Genomic DNA, 17116 nt, shown 5'->3' with positions numbered 1-17116 from the left:
CTCAAACGCCTAGTTACCTATTACCGGGGGGCTACACTTACGTTATCCTGAGTAAGAAAATATTTGAGGAGTGTCTTTTCAAAAGGGCTTATTTCTCTATGGAAATTATACAAAAATATCTATGTGTTCAGTTAGTATTATCCGCATACATTATTAAATGACAGTTTAATACGGTACGGTATTAGATATAAGTACATTTAAAAAGCTAATTTGTAAATATAATAAAAAATACAAGGCCTAAAATGGACCCCTGCGGGAGTCCTCTTAGAACGATTACTTTACGTTATTTTACTTGTATTAAACTAAACGATAGTCTTTAGGGATTTGAATCAAATTACAAATTGACAGGAAAACTTGCCTGGGACGTCGGTGGCGGCGCGGCGAACTCTGAGACCGGAGTGACGGGCTACTGTCGGCAGTCCTGATCATAAGTACAAATAATTTGTAAACATCACCGATACAAAAAAATTTTTAACGCGTAGATAATAATTGTGTATCACCTCTCATCGTGACTCGGAAAAGCATCAGTTTTCGAAGGAACAGTTTCTTGTAGACTGGCTTTAGCTGATACCACACGAATTTGACCCTGCTTTGAGAGTACGATTAAGATTAGTGTAAACTTAATTGAATGCCACATAGTTCATAAGGGCCAATTACATCCAGACTTCCCGATATCGGGCCCTAAGTCCGTTCATGTCGGGCCTGATAATCGTTTTCCGTTTAACGGTATATCAGCACATGTTAACAATAGTTGAAATGTAAAAAAAGGGTTCATATGCAAAAATATCAAACATTGAACATTTTAAGCAATTAGAGACTATAGTTATTTGTTTTACAAGGGGACAAAGTTGTTTATTAACCGCTCGTGCTAATATTGATACCCGAGCAAGCGAAAGATTCAAAAATTGAACCACGAGCGTGGCGAGTGGTTCGAGGAGTGGAATCTTGAGCGTTGCGAGGGTTTCAAGGCACGAGGGTTAAACAAACTTTGCCTCCGAGTGAAACACAACATTTTTCACCACACCAACGCGAGGAAAATACTAATTATGAAATACCAAAATAATCAATCCAAATCAAATCAAATTGAACGTAATAAAAAATGTATCATTCAAAATCATAATTTAAAAGTCAATTCCACCAGCTAACACAAGGAGACAACTCAAAATTTGTATCTGATTACTTTGCCCCACGTGTGGTTAAAATGCAACTTTCTCATTAGTTTTTGAACAATCAAGAGAGCCTTTACCAGTTGGTGTGGTGAAAAGTATTTTTTTCATGTCAAATATTGAAAAATATGTGCTGAGTTTTCGTGAAACGGAAAAATATTACTCTTGCTCGGGCCCGACGTCGGGCCTAACATCAGGCGATAGCGAGTGTGGATATAATTGGCCCTACAGATAGAAAGAGGTAATTTAAAATTAAAGTCGGTTGCACCAGACTGACAAACAGTTGCACCGTTTGTCACCGATAAATTTGACTGTATGGAGAGATTCATAGTTCACTGCTAAGTGACGTTGATTAGCCCGCTAATTATTATTGGTAGACAAAACCGTGACTTCAGAGAAATGATATATCAATTTTGAAATTAAAGTTCAAGTACAACTTTAAATACAATGCCCCATGAAATCACAGTATTGTCTCGGCGACCAACTTATTTTGCCAGGCGCCTATTTTACTTACGCTTGTAGACCCGTCACTAGCAGAACGCGCTAAGGACCTGCCCTCTTCTTCCCTTTTCTTTTTTGCACGCTTACGTTTTGATGCATCGAACACTTGAAACAATTTCTTACTTTCACTTGCCTTACACTCCATTACAATCTAATAAGGGACATGAAGTGTTTAACTTAACTAATATAATTTTTATGAGGAATTACTACAATAAATTAATTTACGTTAAAATGTTAACCAAACATACACGGATAAGATGAATAATGACGGATGTGATAGAAGTTGAATAAAGAACTTCAGTGAGACGTAAGCCACATGTCATTAGCTGCCAGTTCCAAACGCAGATTTTAGACGGTGAACCATTTATAGGGAGTATTACTGCATTGTTCTGCCGCCAGAGTGCAGCACTAGCACTTTTCGTGAACCATAGACTAACTTATACAACTGTTTTTTGACAAGTTTTCACTGATAATAAAATATGACATTAATGCATCAAGGCGGTTTGTTTCCAAAGGGCCTACCGGGAAACGCGAAAAACGAAATTTAGTTAAAGCCTGACCAGTTGCTGACCAGTAATATATGATCACGCGCCATATTGCGGAATTTCATTAGAACACAATTTTTCATATTAAACTGAACTGTCACCCTATACATGAGAATAACAGCGCCCTCTTGACAATAATCATATATTTCTGGTCGGGCTTTATCTGCCTCTTTATCGCTCGAATATATAAGAGTGATAGAGAGGCTAGATAACGTAATTTTGATTTTCTTGTTTGGCGGTAGACCCCTCAGATTGTGATGAATTGTGTTTTGTGGTAGTGGCGCCCCCTACGCAGAGTTTCCCGTAATATTCCCTCCAAGAACGCTTAAAATCGTTGCTATAGCGCCGGTCAAAGAGCATATAATCACTACGTGCGCCGGTAAAGCAATCTAGGTCTGGTATCCTCAAATCCAAATTTTCATATTTTATAAATATTAGTTGAGCCCCTTTAGGTTAGTTCAGCCTCCGAAATTTAAATTGGGTTAAGTTCGCTAGATATATACATATAATTTGTTCCCGATAAGACCCGCCTATTCACGAGAGATGTATGTAGTGCAGAGTTTGTCCAAGACAAGTCTGCAACGATTTTGATAGCACAAGCAGTGCAAGTGTTATTTATACGCAAGTGTGCGTATGCAACTGTTGTGAGTGTGAAATGAATAAGTCATAATTTCATATGTTTGACGTTTAAAATAACACTGGTACTATACTGGCACTACGTGTGCTATCAAAATTGTTGCACTTATCTTGGTCTAACTCTAGTAGTGTGTAGAGTTAGACCAAGCTAAGTTGGCAGCGATTTTGCTAGCCCAGACTGTGCAAGTGATTTTAAACGTCAAACTTCTATGAAATTATGACGTTTAAATATCACTTGCACAATTTACGCTATCAAAATCGCTGCCAACTTGGCAACAACAAACAACTCTTAAGCTTTTTCTAACTGTTGTTGCACTACTTCCAATCTTGGCTGTTCCAATCTGTGGACTTATGCCTTGATCACACGTTCCTATATACTCACTTTACTCTTTGATCACACGTACCGAGTACGGGTGGCGGGAGAGTGTCCTCAGCCGAGTGCTCAGCCGGCCTAGCCAAAGTGACAATTAATCGACAACGATACGCTTTATGTCTCTCCATCACTCAGCGGCATACTGACCTGCAGTCGGGCTCGGCTTCGTGTCGCTGAGTTCCAATGGTATTTCATAGAAATAAAGCCTGACCACTAATATATGATCACGCGTTATATTGCGGAATTTCATGGAACTAAATTTTTCATACTAAACTGAACTGTCACCCTATATATGAGAATAACAGCTCCCTCTTGACAATGATCATATATTTCTGGTCGGGCTTTACATAGAAACCAAGCGTGACGCGGCGACGTCGTCTGCAATCGCCTCACGTCGCCGGATTCCAACTTGTACCTTTAAAGCTTAGATTCTAGATCTTTAGTTTGTTCAGCCTACCGTAAGGTATATAGGCTTCACACATCTTACTTAATTCAGAACTGATTCAGAATCCTAAATCGTAAAGGTGTTACCGCGTTTAGTAAGAAACATTCTGCACTAACTAGTAATATTTTTTTAGGATCCTAGTTAGGACGACTGAATTGAGTTAGGTGTGTTAAGCGTTTAAATGTTATTTTCCGAAAGAACGTAACCCTTGACTTCAAGATGTACTGTTGGCTGGTATACCTATAATGATGATGACCAGATATTGCAATTCGAGTATAGACAATATAGAATACCTATAATCTACCGCATGCCCATATATAGTTGTAGGTGGCTCATCTACCATTTATGCCTTTTAGCTTTGTGTTCATTAAAACTGTCACCTTACTGCTATTTATTACTTCTAAACGTAAAATTGGAATTTCCATACCGCTGTAATAAACACAAATATAGATCTAAATTCTTATTTATTGGCGACATCTAGTGAGCTCTTAGAGAAGGTTAAAAGTTCTAACGCTAGATGGCGCCCTTACATAAAAATACGTATATATATCAAACAGAATTTGAAGTAATGGTGTATTGTCATAGAAAACTTTGCAGCCACGTAAATTTACTGCCATCTTTCGACACATGATTAAAACTTTTAGAACGCCATTTGACTTTGATCCTTATTCTTTCACTGATATGTGTTAAATTTGTTAAATATCAAAAAAAAAACACATGTTACATGTTAAATGTATTTTGTTATGGCGCTATCTTACCGGGCACAACCTTAAAGATTATGGCGCCATCGCTCGAAACGATGTCGTCCCATAACTTTGATCTATTAGATGGCGCCACTTTTTGATATTTTACAAATTTAACACATCAGTGAAATAATAAGGATCAAAGTCAAATGGCGTTCTAAAAGTTTTATTCATGTGTCGAAAGATGGCTGTAAATTTATTGTGGCTACAAAGTTTTTTTTAACAATCTACCTCTATTTCAAATTATCTTTGATATGTATCAAATGTGATCAAGAATACACTGTTAAAGCCTGACCAGGAATATATGGTCATGCGCCATGTTGCGGAATTTCATTGGAACTAATTTCTTACACTGGCAATAATTTTAATGATAGGTTGTCACCGTTGGCAATGTCATTGTGGCGGTTTATTTGAATAATACTTAAGTGTTGAATATTAAATAATAAATGAAAAAAATGCCCAAAACTATACAAAATCAAGATCGAAACATTGTAAATGATGTAAATAATAAACTGCTGGAAAAGAACCTTTCGGGAAATTATACTATTTCGCTACGAAACATTTCCAAATTAACATCAGAGCTGACAGGTAAACAAATCAAAATGGCATTATAGTCTGGTTATTACGACTTGGTTATTGTAGTACTGTGTTATACAATTGCGGGCAGCCGGACTGAGTTGGAGGGACGCGGAGCGCGAAGCACAGGACAGGAGCGCATGGCAATGTCTCACGAAGGCCCTCTGGACCATGGGTACCATAAGACGACATGTTATACAAGCGACGAAATACTTACAGTAACAAAAATGTGTTTGAAAAATATTTACTAGGCTTTGGATACGATCAATCTTATTCATTGACTATGTACCAGAACCTATGTAAGGTTACGGAATATACCTACCAACTAACATCATGGTAGCCTTTTTGTGAGCCAATCTTGGATGTAGTAACATGATAGACGAAATAATAAGCTATAGAGCTGAGCTGAGCTGATGGTGTAGCTAATAGTGGCCACACCATATGGCATGTACACAAATATAGGTAACTATCTGCAGTAATTATAGTCATTAATAAAATTTCTAGATAAATCAGGGTCATCGATTACGCGAACTACGAGAGAAGGTCGTTCCTCCTAAGATTTTAGGCTGCCATGAAAAGCAAACCAAAAATAAAAAAGAAGATACACTAAGACTATTTTGACCTATGTGTGATACGTAAGAAAATACATGAATTTTATACGGAAAAAACAAGTACAGACGATTAAAAAAATGTGGACACCAATTATTTGGATTCTGATTTTGATTACGGTGAATAAAAGTCTGTAAGTCAAAATAACGAGTTGCCAATTTACATTGTTCAGACTATGCTGAACTGTTGCCATATAAATGAGAAAAATAGCGCGCTCTTGACAATGATCATATATTCCTGGTCAGGCTTTGAAATCTTTCGGTTTCCTCGTGTTAGTACCGTGTATAGGTCATACCGAACAATTTTTACTACGGGACCAAGCCCGAAATCGTGAAATTGGCCGTTTCATACATCTTGGCTAGTCTGATGTTGATATTTTATATGGGAGAAACATATTTTTTTCTGATTTCGGGATTGATCTCATAGTAAAAATTGTTCCATATGGACTAAATATTCCTAGCGTAAATTATTGCAGGTGACATAATAAACCTATATGTATAAGTATTTTCGTTTTTAATGATATGTTAATTTGTCACTTTTTGTCGCAAAATGCAGATTAATTAATTCAATTAACATAATTTCCTGCTAAGTATTCTTTTGAAGTTTGTTAAATTTTAATTTTAATTTTAGTTAAATTTTATTTATTAATAGCTTAAGTCTAAATGTCTTACTGTACTTATATTGTTCATCCTAAGATACTGGAATAAGCTGTGGTTACCTATAATTGGACAAACATCTACCCTTAATGTTATGTAAGCTACAGATTATTTTTTCTCTGATGTATTGTCTGTTGGTGATCCTAAAAAAAAAAAAAAAAAAAAGTATGTATTTAAGCGCCGACACAAAAAGAGGTGTGTTATATGTTTGACGCCATTTCCTGTGTCTGTGGCATCGTAGCTCTCCAACGGATGGAACGATTTCGATGCGGTTCTTTTAAGTGAAAGCATGTTTTCTTGCGGTAGTTCTTAGCTAAGTTTGATATAAATCGATTCCGCAGTTTGAAGACTATCAGTTTTTTTCCAAAATCATGTAAGGCATTTTGGCATAAGATTTTTTTTTATATGTATAACGTAGACTATAGGGGTTTTAACACATTCACTGCCAACGTTTTCGTAGCGCTACTCTCGTAACCGATCCCAGCGTTTTCCCGCTTTGTAGAGGAAAGCGGCTACGAACAGAGAACCCGCCGAGCGGATAGTATGAATATCATCGCATAATCCCGCTGTACAAGCTTTGCTTAGTTTCGGGCTAGGTCGATCTGTGTAAGATTGTCTTCACATATTTACTTTTTTGATATTATTTGTTCTTAATTCGCTGGCATAAGAGCTGTGGGTTATTTGAGTAAGTTGTATTTTTGCACTTGACTGTACGACACCTACAATAATCATTAGAATTCAACACTGACATTAAGAGCATAGTGGATGACTGCTTCACAAACGTAGCCCCCGTTTTCCTCCCTGGATATTGACATAATAAAATATATTTGTACACAATGTATTGTATGGGTATTAACTATCCAGTAAATTTGTCGCCTGAATGTACGGGGTTCGTTTGCGTCAAATCTGGCAGTTCTGATTTTTTTTGCAGGCTTGTTATGTTTGACCAATGAATAATCCATGACGTGAAAAGTTGCGCTCGGCGCTCGACGAGCGCAACTTTGTCAAGAATCCAAAAAACCACGGAAATTTCAGATTTTTTTTATATTTGGGCGATCATAACCCTAAAGTACTAGTTTTTGATAGTACCTTCTCAAAGCGTTTATAAAATAGACTAAATTTGCTACAATACGAGACTAGAATTGTCTTTGTAGAACTAATAATGTCCGAGATAAATCCTTATAAAATTTAAACATTTTTTCGAACTTGAATTAGCAGGGTAAGTAAATGCAGTGTCGGCTCAACAGGTCCAATCTATGCGATATTTCTTCCTGCTCTTAGCAACTAGGAAAAGTTATATATCATTTTTATATAATTTAGAAACGAAATACCTACTTCAAATTGCGTAAAAATACTTTTTATAATGTTAATATCCAGAGAGGAAAATGAGGACTAAGTTTGTATGGAGAAACGGTCACGTGACTTCGTCCCCTTTCGTCTTAAGTTATGAGGGTTTCGAAATACAAATCTCGGCTCTTCGAAAATCGTAACAAGGACACAGATGTTTCATTTGGATTTTAGATCCCAATCCCAAGTATTAGTGTTCAATGTTATGTGTTTCAAATATTGACGTTATTTAATTTGTGCTTAGGTAGAAAATCAATCGGATTAAAGCTTTTAGTCATGCACGAACTAGTTTTAAAATATAATTTGAGACATACCTACTTAATAAAAGTATTCAATTTTGAATTGAGGTGAGCAGAATTTTAAAAAAGCCAATTCAAAAAATAAATAACTTTTCAGATTCAATTTCAATATATTATAGATTATTGTAATAATTCACATTAAACTTAATTTAAACTTATAGCCCACATAAGCTCCTCACACTCCACTAAGATTTCTTTTATAGACAAAGGCGCTAAAGGTACTCGGTATAAAAATCTCCATCATAAAACCAATAAACAGATTCAAGTCCCATTTTATTATAAAAATCAAAATTACGAGTTATAATACATCTTTTCTCAATCGAACAATAGAAATCGATTATAGCACATTGACATTCTTGTAAATAAATCATCGTGGACATAAATAACAAAATCGGATTGTACAGCCTAACACGTCAGACACCGCTACGGCCTCGCGTCGGCCTGCGCCGTATCACTATATGTACACGTACCGACAGGTATAACTCAGTCTCATGTCACAGTCACACCACACACCGCACTAGAGCGTCTATTGTTCGTGGTGGTCGGGCGCGTCCTCGGGCCGCGGCTGGCTGCAGTGGTACAGCACGTCCGCCAGCTCGTGCGCCACCTTCTGGTCCAGGATCTGCGACATGACCAGCGACAGCAGCCGCCGCTCGTGCCGCCGGATCAGCGGGCGGTTCTCCGCGTGCTCCGCCAGCCGCAACAGCGTGGCGGCCGCGCGCCGCAGCATGTCCAGCGACGTGCCCATCGCGTCCGGGTTGTCGCGCAGCGCCGCCACGCCGTGCTGGTTGGCCACGCCCAGCGCCGTCTGTTCCGCGCGCTCGATGAACGCCACTAGCTGCGCCACCGCCGGCGCCTGCAGCGCCACCTCCCGCGCCGCCGGCGCGCCCGCGCCCGCCAGGTAGTGCAGCAGGTTCACCGCGAACTCGCGCACCACCGGCCGCTCCGGCCGGCACAGGTCCCGCGCCAGCCCCGCGCACAGCGCCGCGATGCGGCCCCGCGGCGGCGTCGCCAGCACCAGGTCCACGTTGGCGTCCGTCACGCACAGCTTGCACAGCGCCTCCAGCGCCAGCCGCCGCGGCGACAGTGGCGAGCCCGGCGCCGCGGCCGGCGGCGCGTCGCCCGCCACGGCCGCCGGGCACACGGCCCAGTGCAGCAGCCCGTCCAGCAGCGGCCGCGCCACCGCCTCCGGCTGGTGCTGCAGCTCCACGGAGCCGGCGATGTTGGCGCACGCCACGAGCGCGTCCTCGCGCAGCTGCGCCAGCGCGTCCCACCACCACTCGCCCTCGCCGCGCAGCGACGAGCAGCATGCGTCCTGGTCGGCCTCGTCCCGCGCGGCGCGCTCGTACGCCCGCGCCCGCGCGGCTCGCGGCGCGTGCTCGTGGTGCAGCAGCAGCAGCTTGCCGGCCAGGGCTAGGAACGCGCCCGAGCGCGAGAACTCCGCCTCGTTGCCCGGCACGAACGTCAGCCCTCGTAGAATATTCGATAACGCGATACAGCGCTTCGCGAGCGCGTCGCGGGTCTCGCTAACTAGGTTGAGGCTCGGCTCGTCGCGCGTGTAGCACTCGTCCTCGTAGTCTTCTAGGCGGCGTCGCTTTAGAACGCCGGCGGGGTCGCGCACGGCGAGCGTCACCCGCCGCTCCACCTCAAGCTCCATGGGCTCCGCCTCCAGGTTGTCGCGGTCCTCCGCGGGCGTGGCGGGCGCGGGCGCGGGCTCCTCCGCCGGCGTGGGCGGCGCGGGCGAGGGCGCCCGCGGCTCGGGCGCCGGCGGCGAGGGCGCGCGCTCGCCGGGCAGCACGCGGACGAAGGGCAACGGCAGGAATTCGGCGCGGAAGCAGGGCATGACGTGGTCGGCCAGCTGCCAGGGCTCGAGCACGTCGTGGCGGTCCTCGGGCTCGTCGGGCGGCTCGGGCGCGAACAGGTCGGCGGCGGCGGCGTCGGGCTCGGCGCGGTAGGAGACGTGCGCCCGCCGCCGGCGCGCCGCGAGCGTGTAGTTCTCGCCGGCCAGCACGCGCACGCGGTCGGCGGGGTCGGGCGGCGCGGGCGCGGGCGCGGGCGGCGCGGCGGGCTCGGCGGCCCCGGGCGCCGCGTACCACGGCGTGTCGGGCGGCGGCGGCGCGTCGAACACCTCCGCCAGCCCGCGGTGGAAATGCTCCAGCAGCAGGTCGAGCAAGCCGGGCATGTGCTGGAGCCCGAAGTAGCCTATGCAGTTGTCGTCGAAGAGGAGGATGTTGAGGATGTCGAGCGCCCAGCAGGTCTCTGCGAGCAGGCCGGACTTGAGCGCCATGACGACGCGCCAGGCGTCGACGGGCGCGACGTCGGCCTTGGTGAGGCGGCGCCGCTTCTCGCCGGCGGGCGCGGTCGCCTCCACGCACTCCGCGGGGAACGTCATCTCGCGCTTTATCTGCCCGCCCGGGAGGGTCATGCTGGGGGGACCCTGCGTACGAAACGAGATGTATCTTAGTCGAAATAGATTACTACTTGTAAATGTAATAATGATCATGACTACAACGGTTGATAGTGATAGTGAAGAATGAGTATGGATGAGGTGACTTACGGGCGAGGGCACGACGCCGGGCGGGTAGGACTCCGCCGGCGGCCGCGGCGCGCCGCCCCACGCCGCCCCTGCCTGACCCTACAAACAATATCGCTTATTTACCATAACTGAACAAATGGGCGTGATGTAAGGTAAAACCTTAGTGCAAACTTTGTACGAATTCAATCAACTCACTCTAAGAACTGTACCGAAAAAAACTGTAAACTTCAAACGCCTGTGATTTTGTTTCTAAGCAAGATGATTACGACTTTCTTACCACGACATAAAGTCTTATTATTATATAAATATTTCTGTTTTATGCAACACGTCGTTACACCGGTAAAAAGAAGAGATTATAGAAAACTAGTATTTTCCAAATAGCAAGAAAATTTGTAACATCCTATATGCTTAGTTTCGAAGCACTTAAAATTACCACAAAGTTTGCCTGTCATATTTATCGTAAAAACTGGGGTACATACGCGATTTAACTGGAACGAACTACGACGAAAGTCAGTTCAGTTCTTCGTACGAAGGCTAGGATAGCTAGAGTAATCGAAAATTTAATTCTGGGCCAAATCGCGAAATTATACAATTTCCTTCGTATAAAAATGGCATTTAGTAAATTGTCGAAGAGCAAAGTAAGATCACCAAACGTCGCAGTGCCCTTCTCTCAACTATAATTGGGCTCAAATCAAGTGTTTAATACACACAGGAGTCAATGAAACAGTCAAAAAACATTAACAATTCCAGCAGGTACTGGGCTAATGCAGGCAAATATGTAAAACGGGTCCGTAAAAAGCTGCCACTAACTGTACTACGAAGAAGCTGCCTATCAATCACTCCTACAGAAAAAAATATAATAAAAAAAACTGTCATTTTATTTAAATTAAAAGTCGCTTTTATTGAAGTTAGTCTGAAAACCTTAGTTTGTTCTCAATCGCGTGTTTTTTTTATTTTATTCAAGTTTACAGTTTTATTTCCATTCATGGTTCGTGTCGAAGCTAGTTTGCTTATGTGAGGGCATACGTTCAGTTATAAAATGTGATGACATATATAAATTGTATATCACAATGAACAAATTAACTGTGATCAACTCCGGCTAACGTAGGACTCGAACCCATTTTTGGATGTGATGACATAAAAGTCGAGCAATTATAACATATAATTTTAGAAGTTATATATATTTGAATAACATATTTGGATAGTGTGATATTAATGAATTATGGTGTGTAATGAGTAATTAGCAATATAGAGATGGGCATGCATGGCGGGTATTGGTAAGGTCGGGTGGTCACCTGCGGCGGGTAGGGCTGGTGCGGCGGCCAGGGCTGCGGCGGCTGCTGCGGCGGGCGCCAGGCGGGCTGCGCGGACGGCGGCTGCTGGCGCGGGAAGGGCCCGGGCCAGGCGCCGGCGAAGCGCGGCTGCGCGCCCGCCGCCGGCGCGCCGCCCGGCCCGCCCGGCGACGCGTACGCCTCCGCCTTGGCGAAGTCGGGGTGCCTCCGCGGCGCGCCCGCCGCCGCCGCGCCGGCGCCCGCGCCCCCGGCCGGGCCCGGTCCGGGCTTGCCCGCCCCGTACTGTGGACGGACGGATTACGTACTTAGCGGTTCACCCCGATGCCACCCGAATGAGGCCCTCGAGAAAATGTTTCGTTTCATTTCATTATCCGCGAGGAGTTTAAACGTGATCGACGAATGTTTCCTACAAATGAATCGTTCCACGACGAGTACTATTTTCATCACACTAGTTCGAAAAAGACCTTATTTCATGCAGGTTTACTGAAAGGACAGAGGCCTATATTGTTTCAGCGGGAGTTTTGATATTTCTCGTGATATTTTGCAGCTTCAGCTTTTTTTAATTATGTCACTAATTTATACGAACCAAGTAGGTATAAATAATTGTTACTTAGAAAACACTGACGTTTATAAATAATTTCTTTTTATGTATATTTAAAAATATTTAATTTGATCAATTTGAAAAAAAAATTTACACGATTTCCAATCATGGCTGAATGCCGAATGGGTCTGTGCTTTCGATGCCTAACCTATCAAAAAATGATACTATGGCGAACGAATGTTTATAATGTATTTAAGAATTAGTTCGCTTAAAATTTAGTTTTTTATTAACTCCGGGCGTAAGAATATTGCACCCTCGACACCCTCGTTGACACCCTCGCTTGTAAATTTTCACTTACTTACTTCAACGAGGAGTCGTTACACAATGTACTATTTTCTCCAATATGCTCGGAAATGTTCACTTTATTATAGCAAAAATAGTACGGGACATCATTATGGTCAAACTCAAATTATAAAAAAATTAGATTATTGCAGAGGTCGGGAAATGACAATTCGTGATTAGCCGGATCCACACAGAGCGAGCATACGTGCGAGGCAGTTTCCTCACGCACAAACCGGCCAGTGTAGACGTGCCTCGGCCGAGGCACACTGGCCAGTTTGTGCGTGAGGAAATTGCCTCGCACGTACGTGCTCGCTCGCTCGCTCTGTGTGGACCCGCCTGATGAGTATCGACAAAGAACACGAAACCACGAATTGCTATTCCTGCCGAGACATATATAGTGTTTTTCTCCAAACATGTGAGGAAATAAGGTAAACTAATTATTATTTAAGCATCAAACATCACTCAAATCGAACCTTTGCATCATAAACGTCAAAAACAATCTCCCTCTATAATTTTTTAATATTGTATAATGGTAATCCATTCAATATTCGTTCATTTAATTAATTGTGTAATATAAGCTGTATATGCACGCCGGAGATCCTTAAAAATGTATAAAAGTTATGAAGTCTTTGATTTTATTAAGCAGTATTCGCACGATCATACACTACGGTCTTGTAAGAGAGACTTGAAATGATTGCTGACCGCGTCGTGTAGACGTGGCTATAAATACCGGCTATTTTTATTAATTTTTCAGAAGAACATGACAGTATGAGTTGCCCCTTTAACGTTTTAAAAATAATTAAGAAGGGAAATAGTTTTTTGAGTTCTTGATGTGAAGGTTCGATTTGTGTGATGCTTGATGCTTAAATGACGTTTATTTTACCTTATTTTCTCGCATGTTTGGAGAAAAGCACTATATATATATGCCTCGTCAGGAATAGCAATGCGTAGATTCGACTTCTTAGTCAAAAAATAGGATCTCATCCACGAGTTGGCATTTTCCGCATTTTAATCACGCACCTAATAATAATTTAACACGGATATCAAAATGAAATAAAATCATTATCTCCGGGACTTCATTGGTTACAAATTTTGTGCGATGCATCGACTTTGACAGTGCAATCACACTGGGTTATTCAATGAATGCGGTCGCGACAACCAAGATTATTTTCATTCGACGAACGATCCATTGTGATTGCACCATCAGCTTTCCCATTAATTGAATAGCCAAAATTTTTATACAGATTACATACAATACGAGTATGAATGTAGCTTTCGAACCTTCATTTTAAGAATGTAAAATTTCGACTATTCACAGCAAAAAACTGAATTTAAATCATCCGTCTGTACTGAGTTATGGGTAATCGTCAAAAAGTTAAGTGTTACGCAAAGCAATTCAATTAATTCACATTTATCAGTTTTCCAATATCTTGGAACTACACATTAGCAAATAATTCCTTAGTCAAACGGATAATTCAAATATCGGCAGAATTATATAAAAAAGCAACAATAGGTGTTATTACTCTGGCCGTGATCCCATAATGTGAACGCTTAATAGAAAAATGACGCTTGTGGCCGGTCTGAAGAGCATGGCGGCGCGCTGCCATTTGCTCCTAGTAGTCCTGAGGCTCTGCAGCGAAATCAGATTTTGACCGCAACTGATTCACCGCATGCATACATTCTGCAAGCAGCGAGTAGCCTTGAGCGAGTGTTTCTTAAAAACAAGTTCACGCGGGCTGTGTGAACGATCGAAGATCATCGTTCGATTAATACTCTATACAGTAATCGCTTCAGACAGGTGCCTTATTTCGCACGCCAGTGTATCGAATAGCGCGTCAACCCCTCAGAACTACCAGAGCGCGCCGGCCGTACCACCGGCCGCTGCAATGTACAAAGCGGCTGCGCTCACTCGCGGCTAAGCCAACATGATCCGTGTAATTAAATGCATGCAGATGATTTAGTGACCAAAGATTTATCATATAAGCCACCACCACACACTCTAAACCTTTACTTCCATATTTTTATTATGTTTTGGTTAAATTTTGACGGACGGGTTTTGGCCTGATGATTGGACAAACAGGAAAGCCAATTGATAGTACCGCAAGCCAAATTTAGTGATCAAAAAGAAGGATTGAACAGTGATAGGCTTGGAACTTCGTCAAACTAGCTAGTGGTATTAATCGAATAAAACAAATGAAGCCAAAACCACGGATGAGATTATGTCCCACATCGATCGTGTTAAAGTATTTTCGTCGGTCTATCAAATTGATTTGTAATCGATTCGATATGAGCGAAGCAATACTTAAACCTTGCGGACATGTGCTATACCACTTCAATTTCTTGTTCACTGTAGTACTCCGGGATGTGAAATGGCTTGATTTCTTCTCATCACTGTATTCACCTTTCATAGGTACTTACTGTGAATCATAAGGTATCGGGTATCTCGTCTTTGGAGAAAAAAACATTATTTAATTAATAAGCTCGGTTTCGAGCTTTAAGAGCTAAGCTTTTTTTTGTATCGAACTTTAAAAAATGAGAGATTCAACAGTAGTAAAGTACATGAGATCGTTAATACAGTTTCTACAATAACATAACGCAAAGGAAACGCATAGTGATCGAATTGTAACAAAAAGGATCACTGGTTGAACAAGAGGTGAAGGGTGAGCACAGTCCGTGGACATCGTGTGGGAGCGGTGGGTGCGGATGAACCGGTCGCCAATGTCGGAAGCGTGGTGGAGTGCGTGGTACCAACGGTCCGTACATGGTAGGCGCGCGGCGCGGCCGGCAGCGGCGCCACCAGCTGCCGCGCGAGCTGCGAGCTCATTATGCCGCCGCCGCCCGACATCTACACAGACACTCAGCCGTCAGCCGAGGCCGAGCCCGAGGCCGAGGCCGAGCCCGAGGCCGAGGCCGAGGCCGACACCGTGGCCGCGGCCCGGCCGGGAGAGCCTCCGCGATAGTTCAATCGACAAGGACATTAGACGACTGGCCGATTCTTACAGTTGGCCGTACTATCTTTGTTTATTTACAGAGATCGGATTTTTCGGCACATCATAAGTCTGTTACAATTTCCGCAGTACTAAGCGTATTGTAAGTAGCAGCAAGTAAACAATTATTAATTTAACAGCAAATGCAGGTCTTATGTTTGCCGCAAAAATCCAAACTCTTTTTATAAAGTATGTAATGTTTATGAAACCTTAGAATGTAATTTCCAAAGTGGTAAAACAGTAAGAGCGTCATAACGAAATTGTCCTTATTAACTGTACTACCCCGAAGTCAGAGATCGTTTCGTCTTTCGATCCAGACGTCTTGATAAACTTTTTTTGCTTCCATAACTAACGACATATGTGGTTGTTGTAATAAGTCTTAATGTTATAGAATCATTTAGTATCGATTTGAACGAATGAACGAAGTAAACAAAAGAGCGGTAAAGATAACATGGTGAAACCAACCACATATGCCGTTTTGAACTTTTGTCATGACTACAATTAAACCCTATTCCTCTGGTCACTCATTTTTCACAGCTTTTTTTTAATCACGCTTGTCATCAAAAAGTAACAACAATAATAAAATCGTAAGAACGGTACCTATAACCTAGTTTCGGCGTTCTGTCAACTTAAGAAAATTGACTTTTTTAAATTAAACATGCTACCATATTGTACCATTTCAAAGTAGGAATATACTTTCATGCTAGGCTAAAGTACCTGTTACAAAAACTACTAGTTAAAAAGACAGGTAGAAGTAACACACAAGCTATATAATTTCACTACTAAAACTAATTATATATGTAGAATTAAAATACATAATTCTAACTCGTGTGTTACGAAAATATATCTTTATCAACGGGCAAAATAAAGGGTACAGAATACAATACAATAAGGCACAATATCGCCAATACAATGACGCCGCCTGACATGCCAGGCATGCAGGGCATAAATATTCTTAGGCTGACACTATAAACACACATTCCATTTATATTAATAGTAATAAATTATTTTATCGATAAAGGATCTTTGTCTTGAACTAACAGTCTATAGTTGCAACAGGCCCGAAATCTTTTTTCGCTACTTCTTCCGGTTGAGTGTGAAGAAACGAACCATTCGAAACGTGATTTTTTTTAAAGTAAATATAAGTGTCCTTTTTCGTTTAAAACAGGATTAACTATACTATGATGCTTACTGCATTTAAGATTTGAGGCCTAGTTGAATCTATAGACATAAAAAGACGTCTAATTCATAAACATGACTGTGAAAACCCAAATTTACTTATGAAAATTCTACAAGGAATCGATCGTATTTGCGGTCGGTTCGTGAAATAGACGTCTTACGTCCATCCTACAAATTGATTTACACAGATCGATCCGCCATCACGTGCGAAGTTCATTTTATATTACATTTTTGTAAAAAAAAAAATAACGGCATAACATGAGCGCCACGCATGCGAGATACGGGTTTACGATCTATATAAATAAGAAAACAGTTTATTGAATAAACGCTAGAAATAAAATCG

General features: G+C 42.4%; 1 protein-coding gene and 1 long non-coding RNA gene across 2 annotated transcripts in view; both read right to left on the bottom strand.

Moving 5' to 3' along the window:
* Positions 1-358: 358 nt before the first annotated feature.
* LOC133532053 (uncharacterized) lies at positions 359-6093 on the bottom strand. Its single transcript, XR_009801636.1, has 3 exons — positions 1681-6093; positions 501-589; positions 359-421 (listed from the first exon to the last, which is right to left on the bottom strand). It is a non-coding gene; the product is annotated as an uncharacterized LOC133532053 (long non-coding RNA).
* A 2059-nt stretch (positions 6094-8152) lies between these two features.
* Positions 8153-17116, bottom strand: part of LOC133532047 (trithorax group protein osa) — a 113906-nt gene continuing 104942 nt past the window's right edge. The window contains exons 17-20 of the mRNA XM_061870538.1: positions 15369-15452; positions 11728-12006; positions 10454-10531; positions 8153-10333 (exon numbers count right to left, since the gene is read on the bottom strand). Of these exons, the coding sequence (XP_061726522.1) occupies positions 8423-10333; positions 10454-10531; positions 11728-12006; positions 15369-15452 (2352 nt within the window). The 3' untranslated portion in view covers positions 8153-8422. The remainder of the gene's footprint in view (positions 10334-10453; positions 10532-11727; positions 12007-15368; positions 15453-17116) is intronic.

This window comes from Cydia pomonella, chromosome 2, assembly GCF_033807575.1.
Source record: "Cydia pomonella isolate Wapato2018A chromosome 2, ilCydPomo1, whole genome shotgun sequence".
Lineage (NCBI taxonomy): Eukaryota > Metazoa > Arthropoda > Insecta > Lepidoptera > Tortricidae > Cydia > Cydia pomonella.
This window is presented reverse-complemented; position numbering and strand designations above follow the sequence as displayed.